The following is a 14823-nucleotide window of genomic DNA, read 5'->3' on the forward strand; positions in this document are numbered from 1 at the left end:
TCAAGAAACCAAACTTAGATCCAAATGAACTAGGAAACTAAAGACCAATTTCAAATCTCTGTTACCTGTCTAAAATTCTAGAAAAAGTAGTGTGCAGTCAGTTGTGCTCTTTCTTACTAAATAACGACATACACGAAAAATTCAGTCAGGCTTTAGACCGCATTATAGTACTGAAACTGCGCTCGTTAAAATTACAAACGACCTGCTTATAGCATCAGATAAAGGTAACATCTCACTCCTGGTCCTGCTTGACCTTAGTGCTGCGTTTGATACCGTAGACCATAACATAGTTCTAGATCGCTTACACAATTAGACCTGTATTGAGGGACAGGCACTACAATGGTTCAGATCTTACTTTTCAGACAGACATCAATTTGTCCATTTAAATGGGGAATCATCAAATCTAACGCAAGTAAATTGTGGATTACCTCAGGGATCGGTTCTGGGACCCGTGCTGTTCTCCATATACATGCTTCCCCTCGGAAACATTATTAAAAAACATGGAATTAGCTTCCATTGCTATTCAGATGATACTCAGCTATATATCTCATCAAGACCAGATGATTCCTTCCAGCTATCCAAATTTGCAGAGTGCATTGAAGATATAAAACATTGGATGACCTGTAATTTCCTTCTTTTAAATTCTAATAAAACAGAAATATTACCTATCGGACCAAAGACACGCAAACCAAATATTTCTGATTATAAACTGCAAGTTGAAGGATGTACTGTTACTCCAACAAATACAGTAAAAGATCTAGGCGTTATATTAGACAGCAACCTGTCATTTCGAAATCACATCTCAAATGTCACAAAAACAGCCTTTTTCCACCTAAGAAATGTTGCCAAGTTACGAAATATTATATGTGTTGCTGACGCGGAGAAGCTTATTCATGCATTTATGACCTCAAGACTTGACTTCTGTAATGCGCTACTTAGTGGTTGTCCTGCATCATCAATAAACAAACTACAGTTAGTTCAGAACGCAGCTGCCAGAGTTCTAACCAGGTCCAGAAAATACCATCACATAACCCCAATTTTAGTATTAAGTATTGTATTGACTTTAAAGTTCTTTTAATCACTTATTAAGCCTTAAAGGGTTTAGCCCCTACTTACCTACCAGAGCTTCTATCACACTACAACCCATCACGCTCTCTAAGATCTCAAAACTCCGGACTTTTGATAACACCTAGAATAACTAAATCCACCAAAGGTGGTCGAGCTTTCTCATACGTAGCACCTAAACTCTGGAATAGCCTTCCTGATATTATTTGAGGATCAGACACACTCGCCCAATTTAAATCTAGACTAAAGACGCATCTTTTCAGCCAAGCATTCACTTAATGCAAAATATGCTAAATAAACCACCAGGAGATGCTGACATTAGATATTATTTACTAGAATAATTGAATTTATTATATAAAACACCATGTAGCGTGTTTTACCTTTTTTTTTAGAAAGAGTTAATGTTTACGCACATGTGCAAACCCTGGTTAAAAAGTTCTGGACCTGCTGCAACCTCAAAGTTCACGCTTAAAAGACCTCCATAAATCAGTCGAAAAAGTAACAAGGAGGGTAACTGTTCATAGCACTTTCATAATGCTAACAATGCATCTTTGCGAGTCCAGAGTCTTAGGTCTTATTAATGAAAGCACTGATCCTTCACAACAGTTTAACTTAATAGGGCCACAGAGAAACAAGTTCCATTTCACTCTCTCTGCAGTCGAACTCCCTCTGTTTAACTGAACTTTTACGACCCTCGCTGTTAGGCATTGCAAAAGAAAGCCTATATAGAAGCTATTCTCTTTTTCTACAATCTTTAACGCTCTATCTTTCAGCATTAGACAAAACAACCCAGTGTTATAAATGTAAAGTTCTCAAAACTTTAATCTCTACATATTTAAGACCCAAATCATTAACCAGGCATTAGGTATGTTCTCTAGCTGGCTGTTCAGCTCAGGTGAGAGTTGGAAAACTTTAGCCATAAACTCTTAATGGAAGTCAAATTAACAGACCTACAGAGTTTGTAAGATGTGATAATAAAGAGAGATAATAAAGAAATTAGACTAAAACTTCTGTTGGCAGTTAAACATTGTGATGGGTGGTTCAAAGCAACAGTGTCCTTAATTTACTTTCATTGTTTATTGTCTGTCTGGAGAAAGGAGTAGGCTACGGCAAACTTTCTTGTTCCAACCATTTTTAGGATCTTTTAGGATACTTGCAGCCAGCTCATTAGCCCTTTATCTATCAAAATCGAAATCTCACGTGACCATCTGCATCTCTGGAAATCCCATGTGGGGTTGAGACCACAAGATTGAGAACGTCTGGATTAGAGGAGGGGAGAAAGACTTGGAATACACAGGTTATAAACAAGATTAACTGTGTGATAAAGAAAAAGAAAATAAAGAGATAAATAGGAAACATAACAAAAACAGTGAGAGGTATTTCCATTCTTTTCTTCTTTTCACACACGGGAAACTTTCCATGAATTCAATCATACTAACAGGAATATTTGGACCAAAAAAGGAGATTAATACAGTACGTTATGGATGTTATAATGTTAACAGATAAATAAAAAATGTCCACACACTGAAAACTGCTCAACAAGTGGATTAATTAATCAGCAACGTTTCAACTGTAAACGTTGCTGGTTATTTATTCATTTTGTGGAGCAGTTTTCAGTGTGTGGACATGTTGTTTTTTCTGTTTTCATTCAATGCTTTTGTCCTGCACCCTTGTGGTGTGTGGATGTGCATGCCTTTTTTGAACTTTTGTTTTTGAATGTCTAAATGTTAACATATCTCTGGGAGACTATTACAGGCCAACGGTGAGGGGCATAATCCATATCGAGGTGACAGGAAAATGGGATATAAATTCGAAAAGCTTTGCGAACAGGGCCAGCAGGAATACTCATGCATATACATGGAGGAGATGCTGGAGGGAAGGGCTGTTTCCTGCAGGGACAGAGTGAGCTTTGTCAGAGATGTGGGTCAGATAAGGCTACTTGCTGATCTTAATATCAAAAAGTTACTTTCAATAGGACTGTATTTTTGCTTTTACGGTCATTCCAGTAACAGATAAAACGCAGTATTTGTCTTTGATATGGACACCAGTCTTTAGAGCTTTTTATCTGGACTGGTTTGTATTCATAACTTGTGATTTTCCTTGGTATTAATAAGTAATTGTCTTAGAAGTCAATCTACATATAATGCAAAAAATGTATTCTGCACATGTCAGATGGATAAAGACAATGAGTGAGTGAGATGAAGTGACAGAGTTTTGAAGCTGTAGGGGTTCGTGCCACATGGACACCAGGCGGCCTCTAATCCACTCACACACACATGATCTGTGCCCTTTCACAGGAAACACTCTGAACCAAAGCACTAATTAAAACAAAATCTGAACGCAAACCCTGCGGACAGGATACAAGAGATTTAGAGCAACAGCTGGCCCAATTATTCAGACAGATAAAGAATGAAAGGTAAAGAGGAGACAAGGATGAAGGACTCTTGTGTGACTCCAGTAAACGCTCTGTTGCAAAGCAAGAGGTTTTCATTTAGTTTTTGTACACAAACACATTGATTCATAGGGTGTTTAGGCGTTTTTAATTAATGTCTAAACCTTGTTAGCTAAAGTTTGTTTTAATGATATCACCTGCACTGTGACTTGGATTTTGAGGGGAGAATCTTTTATGTTGTGACTACACATGTGTATGTTTCTCAAATGACCATTTACACAACACACAATTGCGATGTGTGTTTTTTCAAACTACTGTGGTTGGACACATGGAACCAGTTTACACATGTACAGTAATTGGCACTATTCAAAGGCATACTTTACTACCAAATCAAAATTCCCCCATGTTTTACTCACCCTCAAGGCATCCTGACTGAATATGGTTTTCTTCTTGAAAAAGATACCACATATCATTTTACCTCCAAACGGTAGAATAGGAGTGAATCAGTGTTGACTTTTTGAAGCTCCAAAATGTGCATCCATCGATCAAAGAACTGCCTGCTTCATCTGTCGGAAAAACAAGCCTCTGGTTCATGCGCATTTGAGAGATGACGGAAGCTAGACGTCAAGGTTAATAGCGCTGTCAATATGGATATTTCTCTTAAACAAACACATCGATTCGCTCCAGAAGACCTTTGTCAAGACCCCGGAGCCGTGTCGAGCAGTTCTTTGATAGATGGATGCACTTTTTTGGAGCTTCAAAAAGTTTTAATCTGGTAATAAAGTATCCCTTTAATTGTGTTTTAAAGGTATAGTCGAAGGCAGTCATAATGTATACCTCAGTAATTCTTTGCTATTTTACCTACAGGTGTGCTGGAGCGAGAGGACAGTGGAAGCAGCAGCTCATTAGCCAAAGCCAAGATCCTCTACAAATCCTGCACCAATGAGAGTGAGTACACAATATATTAGAACAACTGAACAAATATTTACCAATATTAATTTATTTTTCATTAATCAAATGGGATTACAAAAATATATTGCAAATTAGATCTCTTCAACAAATTGGTTATATTGCATAGACATTAATGATTTAAATGTAGAGCAAACATTTGCTTTACGTATTATTCTCAAGAAAAGGAAGAAATCTCACAAATATCACTCAAGAATGTCACATACTGGTATAAGATTTGTCAAGTCTGCAATCAAATCAATACTTTTTCTAAAGATATTTCGCATAAAATGTACCCAAATCTAGATGATTTTACCTATGCAATCTACATTCTCTTGTACAGAGGTGTAAAGTATTTTTTTCACTCTGAAGGTTCAGATATCTACTTTTCTGGGTATATTTACTTTGAATTTTTTTACTTCCCTACATAATAAAGCATAGCCTATGTCATACGTTTTACTTGACTACATTAGATAAATATAGCTGTGTAAGGGAATCAAGAGACCATTTCAAAAACCATTTTCAGTTTTTCTGACTTTATTATTTAGTCAGAGAAATTTAGAACTACTAACAACATTTCTACCAAATTTCAATACAAAGATTGTTTCTATACATCTAGAAATGCTGATTGATAATTTGGAACGGTCTCTTATTTTTTCCGCGGCTGTACATATAAATTTTTACATTTAATAAAGTACATTCAAACAATAGTACTTTCTTACTTTTTTACTTTTACTCAAAATATCACATTTTCTAAGCAATTTTAGGAGAAATTTGAAAATCAAATTAAACTCAACTAAGGACTCCTTTCTATCTTCTGAGCTACGTAAGAGCAACCTTCAAGCAATAGCATTTTCTTCTGGGTGCATACTGAGTAAAGTTCAAAAAATGAAATCAAGTTTTTTATTATAATTTATAATTGAATTCGTTTACAGGAACTGTTCGAGTTGAAAAGTCATCATCAACTGTCATAAGGACTTGAAAAAGATAACTTTGTGACATTACTCAGCTGAGCTATGTAGAGACGGGATTAAATTATTATTGCATGCTAAAATAAGCATTCATTACATCAATGTTTTGCATTTTTCTGACAGGCTTCATTGAACAGAGAGGAGGCTTGCCTCTGCTGACAATGCTGCCAGATGTCTTTGAGTGGCCCATGGCAACAGATGATTGGGACAACACATACGGTATGTGATGTTTTTTCAAAAGATATTTCATGAAGAACTCCAAATACCTCATTAGTGGACTATGTTACAATATTCCCTCTCCTCTTGTCTCTTCTCACTTCTGCAGGAATGAACTGGAGAGCAGAAGATGCCATAGCCAAACTGAATGAGAAATATGGGAAGCAAGTCCTAATTAGTTTTTTTATCGGTACAGATGACAGAGACTCCAATGCACACATCATTCATGTAGGTGTGCGTCACAACAGACTAACTCTTTTTTTCACATGTGTAAACACTAAAAAACACTTTCTCTTAACAGCCGTGAGCTCTTTCTTCATTGTGCCATTTAAGCCAAACACTTAAAATCACAAAATCTTTATGAACAAACACTAAATCTGTTTATAGGCCCTAGAGGGGGCTTTTGAGTGCTCTCATGGTTTTAATTGCAGTAAACGATACTGTTTTACAGAGAGTGCTCTTTTTGTATATGCATTGGGTTTCCTATTAAGAATGAAAGGGTGATTGTCTTCTGTTTTTATTCTCTGTGCCAGTTCGACCAGCCCAGTCTTGGGCTATCCTCAAGAGACTACTATGAGTGCACTGGGGCCTATAAAGAGGTAAGATGAACTGTTAAACAACAAAAGGTATATCTTCTCACTTTCTCTCTCTCTCTCTCTCTCTCTCTCCCCTCTCTCTCTCTCTCTCTCTCTCTCTCTCTCTCTCTCTCTCTCTCTCTCTCTCTCTCTCTCTCTCTCATTCTTATTCTTGACCTCTTATTTCTTTGACGAAAAGACAAGCTTAGACAAGCATGAATTTCCATGCTGGTGGATGGTGGTTTGGTAAACAATAGGATGAAAGTCTAATGCGAAATTGGTGAGTTTCCATCAAGTTCCTAGAGCGGATCACGGCGGTATTGGTATCCGATTAACCAACAGTAATATCAGGGGCCTTCATTTATCAAAATGTATCAAAATTGCATAGAAAAGGTTAAAGGGTACAAACAAAATCCTTATTCATGAAACGTGCACATGCGGTTTTTACGTACACCAGTAAGTAATCCTTGTTGATAAATCCCTCGTTCTTAAGCACTATGATTGGTCATGGTCATTTGCATTGGGAACCCCCAATTAACCATATATGGTGACGAAACCTCCCTTTTTTAAATCGCTTGAATGTATTCTGTTCTCTCACTAAACAAACCGAGAGCAGTCTTTGAAGACGCATTCTTTGCGCAATGCATGGTTTGCTCAATTTGGTTTTTATTTTTAATTTCATAATTATTTTTAGGATATTTATTTTCCATAAATGAAAATGTAAGGAAAAGCAACAGAATTTGCAGTTATTTTTTGGTGGAATTACAATCTGGAATCTAAGGGGTGCAAAAATCTAAATCTAAATATTGAGAAAATCGTCTTTAAAATTGTCCAAAGGAAGTCCCTAGCATAGCATATTACTAACAAAAATAAAGTTTTTTTTTATATTTACGGTAGGAAATTGACTAAATATTTACTAAAATGGAACATGATCTTTACTTGATATCCTAAAGATTTTTGACATAAAAGAAAAATAGAAAATTTTCGCCTATTACTAAAAATGTTCCTGTGCTACTTAAGACCAGGGTCGTCCTGGGTCACATGTTGCTCTGTTAAGTGTGTCTTTACATTGTGCTTTCAATAAAAGAAGGTTTGCCAAATCACCCAGCAAAGTGAGATCAGCCATGACACTTATTAAGTATTTGCAAATAAAGGACACAGGAAACACAAGGATTCTTAGATAATCTAGTGGTAGAACGGTAATACTACGAGTAAGCATGCTCAGAGCTGTGCTTATATTTTAACACAATTCTACGTATAAATACAAGTTGGTAGAGCATGAAAAGAAACTAAGAAACTGTTCTTAGGCACACATCTGTGCGTACACACTGTTGATAAATGAGGCCCCTGGAAACCAGAAAGACACAATCGGTGACAGACGCTTTGTCTCGTGGCTTAAATGTTCGCTACGTCATAATTTATTTAGCAAATGCGTTTCCATCTTCTATTATTCGCTTTAACTGCTCTTCTCACAAAGAATAAAACCTCACATGAGCATAAAATCTTTTTGGCAAAATAACTGATTTTATTTCAAAATATGGCTTTTCCATCACTCCTTTCTGATGCGAAACTTTGAAATGCGCATAAAACCAGGGAGATAGAAACCCGGCTAATGTTAATCATACAATCATTGTTCAATGCAGACTTATAACTCTTAAGTGCTATGTGCCTTAAGCCATTCCAGACCTGGTTGGTTAATTAGAAACAAAGCGTGGAGAAAAATGTTTGGGAAGCTTCAGTTCACCAGAAAGGAAACAGATTGAAAGATTTGGATGGAGATATTGACAAGATCATTTTTGAAGGAAAGGATGAGGATGGGAGAAAAGAATGAATAAATCAACCCAATTAGCTTGAAAAAGTTTTTTATAGACCGCACAGATGTGGAGCATCTGTAGGCTCGTATACTATATAAAGCATGTTCACAGGTATTGAATTTACCACTCATGTGTTTTCAATGTCTACTTTTTCTCAGGCCTGTGATACATATGTGAACTTCATGACTGACTTGGCAAAGCTCATCAGAACTGACCGAGGTCTGGAGGTTAATGACACTTATATCCAACATGAGGTTTCTCGGGTGCTGATGATGGAGAAAGAAATTGCCAATGTAAGCATGAAAACTTGAAGATATTTTAATATTCAAACAACTTACTAACAAAGTTAAGTATAGCTGTCTTCATCAAACCTAAAGACACTGATACTGGCCAGAGGTTGGTGTAACAAATTGGTACAGAAGTATATTGCATTAAGATATGTTATTATTTAAAAACGAATGTGAAGATGAAAAACTATATGTTTAGAATATATTATATTTAAATATTGTATACATTTTGAATATTTAATATCGTTGCTGTCCTTCTAAACCATCTTTATTTTGTGAATTTTACTTTTTGGTGTACATCATTATTATAAGTCACACTTTATGTTTGTCACTGGGTCTTGCAAATATCTAACCAATAAATGTACAGTGTTTTTTCCATGTCCTGAAAAACAGCGAGTTTGGACATCCAAGTTTTGAGAAGGACAGCCACGATGTTTGGTTTTTGATAAAGATAAAAAAAAATTATAGTCTCAGTCTCTCACGTACATACTAATTTCCCTTATCTTATGTATGCAAATATCTAGCTTCTTGTTGTGAAGATTATTTAGCTGGAAAATACTGGTTTAGTTACTTGCAACTTTAGTTTACATGTAAAGCCTAAAGAACAGTGTGTTTCTTTTTGTAACTCATCTGTTCTGTTTGTCCTCTTCACTGAAACAATTGACCAGAGTGGCTGTTTTACCAACATTACTTTGTAAATATCAGTGGCATGTGTTTCCTCTAGTTCATGGTGATGTTTTTACCTTTAACGATATAGTGATCTCATTCCTATATAAGTTTACAGAGTATGGGTTACAGTTCTAGCAAATGTGTTTGGTTGTGTTGGAGCTCATCAGACCCCCACCGCTGTTGAGACAGTAACTTAATACTCAAGCTCATTGTGTTATGTATTTTTGTAATTGGGTGGGTTTGGCTCTAGGTTACAGGTTCTAGATTTAATGCCCCAATGCAGGCAAAAGTTTTTCGCATCCATTCTCTGTTATGCTTTAGAAATGCCTATGTCTTTACAGGCAACGGACACGCCAGAAGACAGAAACAACCCAGTTCTGCTTTATAACAAGATGCCTCTAGAGACACTGAATACCAACTTCAGTCTAGAGTTTGAATCCAAGGTAAGAATGTTTCATGTCCTATAAGACTTTATTTAATGTCTTAAAGGTGCTGTGTGTAATTTTTCGGAGGATCTATTGACAGAAATGCAATAAAATATACCTAAGAAGTCTTCAGAGAAGTATAAAGATGTTGCATAATGAAGCGTTATTACTTAAGAATGAGCTATTTCTATTTATATACACCCCGTGTCCTTTCATGGAATACGCAATGTTGTTTCTACAGTAGCCCTATACAGACAAACTGCTCTACAGAGCGTATTTCGTAAATTCGTTATCTCCCTTCGGCAAAGAAGCGAAAACGTAACAACATCTTAGTCCTGTGTTAGCCACCGTAATGCTGCCAAAGGGAGGGAGTGGAGTAAGCCATTGGTTGCAATTCGCAACCTCCTCGCAAGATGCACAAGATTGGGAATTGCTCGCTCTGCCCCTCCCATCAGGACATGTCGAATTACATGCAAGGGGACCGGCGGTGTATGCAGATAGAAATAACTCATTCTAAGGAAAATAATTAATGCTTCATTGTGTAAGCTCTTTATACACCTCTGAAGGCATAGCTATGTATATTATATTGCATTTGATCACTGGACCTTTAAGGTGAAATTAACCAAATTGAATGGTACTATAAAAATAACATGTTAGCGATTGGCTGGGACAACATATTGTTCTACCCGTAACTTAAGTAATTTGTTGAGAAAATGTTATGTTCAGCTCAATGGCTATACACAAATCACCACTGTCTGTTATTATGTTGTTCTTTGAACAATATTGTTAATTCTATACTTATGAACTTTTTCAATGTTCATATTCAGGTGTTCAACTGGACTTTCTTCGCTAATAAAATAATGGACACAGTGAACATTCCTGTTACGGACAGTGAGGAGGTTATTCTGTACGCTCCTAACTACCTTAAGAGGCTCAACCCTGTTCTTACCAAGTATACAAAGAGGTACTATACACAGATATATTTACCAGCTTTTACTACAAATACTAACTTGGTAAATATGAGCGAAGAAGGCTGTATTGTTTCTCTTTTTGATCTTTTATTTAAAAAATCTACAAAGTTGCAACATTTTAACAATACAAATTTCCATTTACAACATCAGGGCAATAATTAAAAAGATTGAATGGCCTGGAGAAGTTGCAAATCTGTCTGGAAGTGTCTTTATTGTTTAAATGCACAGCAAATATAATATTTTAAGTGGCCAAAGACTTGAGTTGAATTTTAGTGTCAGAAAAAATACAATTAAATTAAAGAAAAACTGCACCTACATCACCACAAGTTGTTTGGGACACTGTTCAAGAAACACATCTTCTGCTCTCATGCAAAAAAAAACCTCACACAGTATTAATCTGCCATACTGGAACGTCAACCAGGACTGGGTTCTATGGCCATATGAAATGTAAAATAGTTTTTGTTGGCAGCAATAACGTCTCGGTTACGTCTGTAACCTCGGTTCCCTGATGGAGGGAACGAGACGTTGTGAGAGACTGACTGGGGTTTGATCTTGAGAACCTACCTTCTCCGAGATAATTAATTAATAAAACGCCAATGGGCTTGGCGAATGGCACGCGCACGCCAGTCTCCGCCCCGTGCATACGGGTATAAAGGAAGATGGCGGCGGTCATTCACTCACCCTTTGTACTGAGGAACCTGAGAGGGCACTCCCGTTCACTGCAGTGATTCGGTGCAGCGTTGTGGCATGAAGTCACAACGTCTCGTTCCCTCCATCAGGGAACCGAGGTTACAGACGTAACCGAGACGTTCCCCTTCAGTCGGTCTCTCGACGTTGTGAGAGACTGACTGGGGATCAATCTTAAACGCCACAGCGCTTGCACCGATATCACGACCTCTAGCGGAGCGACCCTGACTGGGCTAGCGAGTCCCAGAGTGCTACCGCGAGACGTAATCTTCCAGTCATATAGTATTGGTCATACCGAGAAGCCTCTACTGACGGCCTCACGGACAGTGGCGTACGCCTCTAGTAGCGAGGAGCTGTCCGGAGCCGAACACTGGGGAAACACTGCTCTCCTCTTAGAAGAGTGTGCTACGGAGGCCACATCCTACCCGGAGGGGAGGTACATGTGGAGACATGACATGGTCTCCCCGGCGGGGAGAACAACATGCGGAACGGTGTTAGCCCGAATAGGGGGACAATCCAGGTGGGATTACCACCGGCGGGGAGGTCACAGATTCACCAATCGGGAAATCCTGAGTGAGGAATTCAACACACGGGACGACCCAAAGGGGAGTCACTACGTATGGGGCACTAGTCCTAATACAGGGGTCTGCCTGAGCAGGGATGACTCTACCTGTAACGGACCTGGTTCTAACAGACGGCTCCGCCCAGTCTGTTACCAAGTGCAATGCTTAGTGATGGATGGAATGCCTATACTTCGCCCGAGAGGGGAAAGTAGGTAGGCTACAATAGCGCACTAGTCTCACCTGGTGAGGGGAGAAGGCGCTTTCGCAGGCGTACGCCCAAACCAGGAGCCCACCCTAAACGTTGGCGGCGTTTAAGGGATGTGCTGCAACTGGTTCCACGTGGAGATTGTAAAATCTCGTGAAGGTACTGGGCGTAGCCCAACCCGCAGTTCTACAAATGTCTGCCAGAGAGGCGCCCTGTGCCAGTGCCCACGAGTGGAGTGGGCTCTCACTGCCAGCGGGCACGGCGATCCTGGGATTGGTACCCAGTGCGCCACTTCTGTTTGGAGACAGCCCCCCCCGGGTGCCGTCTCCCAGAACAGACAAAGAGCTGCTCAGAGCTTCTGAGGCTCTGTGTGCGGTCCAGACCGAGGCGCAGCGCGCGTACTGGACACAACACATAGAAAGGTTGGGTCTTCCTCTCCGGAGGGGAGCGCCTGCAGGTTCACCACCTGGTCCCGGAAGGGAGTAGTGGGAAGCTTGGGCACGTCGTCGGGATAGGATCTCAGGACCACGTGAGAATTACCGATCCCGAGTTCCAGGCACCTTTGGGACACAGAGAATGCCTGTAGGTCCCCCACCCTCTTGATGGAGGTGAGCGCCACAAAGAGTGCATCTTTCATCCGACTGAGGAAGATTGGCAATACTTAGGGGCTCACCAGGGCCGTACCAAGGCCCTGTAGGACCACATTAGGGTCCCAAGAGGGTACGGAGCGCGGCCAGGGTGGACACACCCCTCTCGCGCTCCTGAGGAACCTGGTGACCAGGTTGTGCTGACGGGGATACTTACCTGCGGGTCAGCACTGATCCGATCAGGCAACTCCGCGGGTTCTCCTCCCGGGGAGAACACCAGGACAATTGGCGCCACTTATAAGCGTATGACCGCCTAGAGGCGGGGCTCTAGCCTGTAAGACAGTCTCCCGGACCGCTAACGGGCAAGCCCTCGTCCCGTCCAGGGGCCAGGCATGGAGGTTCCAGAGGCCTGCGTTGGGGTGCCACAACGTGCCCTTCCCCTGCAACGGAAGGTCCTTCGTCAGGGGAATGGGCCAGGGGGGGCTGTCGTCAGATCTACCAGATCCGAGAGCCAGGTCTGGTTGGGCCAGTATGGCACCACTCACCAGAACCTGATGCCCCTTTCTCTGACCTTGCACAGGACCTGTGCAAGGAGGCTCACTGGGGGGGAAGGCGTACTTCCGCTTGTCCCGCGGCCAGCTGTGTGCTAGGGCATCCGTGCCGAGGGGACCCTCGGTCTGGGAATACCATAGCGGGTAATGGGTGGAGTCCGGGGAGGCAACAGGTCCACCTGTGCCTGCCGAACCGCTTCCCACATGAGCCGGGCTGCACGGGGATGGAGTCGCCACTCTCCGTGGGGAGTACACTGTCGAGAGAGCGCATCGGCTGTCTGGTTCAGATTGCCCAGAAGAAACGTGGCCCGCAGGGATTCACCTGCTGACTCCCAAGGAGGAGGCGTCGGGCGAGTTGTGATAACTGCTGTGAGCGTATGCCGCCTTGCGATTGATGTACGCTACGGCAGTCGTGCTGTCCAACCGGAGTAGCACGTGTTTGTCCTGCACGAGGGGCTGGAGCCTCCTCAGTGCCAGAAGGACTGCCAACAACTCTAGGCAGTTGATATGCCAACGCAGTCGGGGACCTGTCCACCGACCCGATACTGCGTGCCCACTTGCACACCGCAACGACACGCCTCGAAACCTGTCCGAGCGGGACCCCCGCTCGGAGAAAAGGTCAAGTCTGACCAGGGTAAGACAGTGCGAAGGCACTGAGGCGTTACCGTAATCCGCCTGGTGCCGGCGTGCCACGCCGTCCAGGGAACCCGACTCTGTAGCCAGTGCTGAAGCGGCCGCATGTGCATCAACCCGAGAGGGTTTACCCCCGTCGAGGACGGCATGTGCCCCAGGAGCCTCTGAAAATTCTTCAGCGGCGTCGAGGGATTCTGACTGATCAACCTCAGACAACGCAGCACTGACTGTGCACGCTCGTTGGTGAGACGTGCTGACATACGGACAGAGTCTAGTTCCATACCGAGGTAAGAGGTGCTCTGCGCGGGGGAGAGCTTGCTCTTCTCCTGGTTGACCCGGAGGCCTAGACGGTCTAGGTGCCGAAGCACAAGGTCCCTGTGCGTGCACAACACACCTCGCGAGTGTGCCAAGATAAGCCAGTCGTCAAGATAGTTTAGCACTCGCACGCCTTGCTCCCTGACAGGAGCTAAGGCAGCCTCCACTTGTTTGAAAAAAACACGTGGAGACAGGGCCAGACCGAATGGCAGGACCCTGTACTGATACGCCCTTCCCTCGAACGCGAACCGTAGAAACGGCCGGTGTCGGGGGAAAATAGAGACGTGAAAGTACCCGTCCTTCAGGTCGATCGCCACGAACCAATCCTGGTGACGTACCGAGACCAGGATGCGTCTCTGCGTCAGCACTCTGAACGGCAGCTTGTGCAGGTGCTTGTTCAGGTGCCGCAGATCCAAAAATGGGCCGCAGCCCCCCGCCCTTTTTTGGGCACGATGAAGTATGTAAAACTCGTACGACATCTCGGTTATAGGGACGGGTTCGACCGCACCCTTCGCCAGAAGGGCGGCGACCTCCTGCCGAAGTACGGAAGCATTCTCTCCTCGCCCCGAGGTGTACAGAATGCCACGAAACTTGGGGGGGGCGCCTGGCGAATTGGATCGAGTAACCGAGACGGACCGTCCTCTCTATCCAGTGTGACGGGCTGGTGCGCTACCAAGCGCCCAAGAACCGTGACAACGGGACCAGAAGGACAATCTGCCTCACCGTGCCGGGGGAGGCTGGTTCGGTGGCTGACAGTACGGTCACCTCGCACAGGGGGGACCCCCAGGGAGGTTGACGGCTCTGTATGTTTACCTGCTTCAGGCGGCCCAACGCAATGTCCGGAGGAGATTGCGGTCGGCGGCCCGATCCATCCCATACACCGTCTGGACGAGAGTGTTGTGGAGGAAAACCCAGGGGAGATTTGTCTCTTTGAGAGTATGTGGGCGCC

The 14823-nt window shown here is 42.4% G+C and overlaps 1 protein-coding gene across 2 annotated transcripts in view; it reads left to right on the forward strand.

The window, feature by feature from the left end:
• The window catches only part of LOC306899195 (neprilysin-like), a 44463-nt gene that overhangs the window by 18367 nt on the left and 11273 nt on the right, over nucleotides 1-14823 (forward strand). For both annotated transcript variants that reach the window (XM_079465295.1, XM_079465296.1), the window contains exons 5-11: nucleotides 4325-4405; nucleotides 5500-5595; nucleotides 5702-5820; nucleotides 6126-6191; nucleotides 8140-8274; nucleotides 9279-9380; nucleotides 10190-10326. In XM_079465295.1, the coding sequence (XP_079321421.1) occupies nucleotides 4325-4405; nucleotides 5500-5595; nucleotides 5702-5820; nucleotides 6126-6191; nucleotides 8140-8274; nucleotides 9279-9380; nucleotides 10190-10326 (736 nt within the window). The remainder of the gene's footprint in view (nucleotides 1-4324; nucleotides 4406-5499; nucleotides 5596-5701; nucleotides 5821-6125; nucleotides 6192-8139; nucleotides 8275-9278; nucleotides 9381-10189; nucleotides 10327-14823) is intronic.

This window comes from Barbatula barbatula, assembly GCF_947034865.1.
Source record: "Barbatula barbatula genome assembly, chromosome: 10".
NCBI lineage: Eukaryota > Metazoa > Chordata > Actinopteri > Cypriniformes > Nemacheilidae > Barbatula > Barbatula barbatula.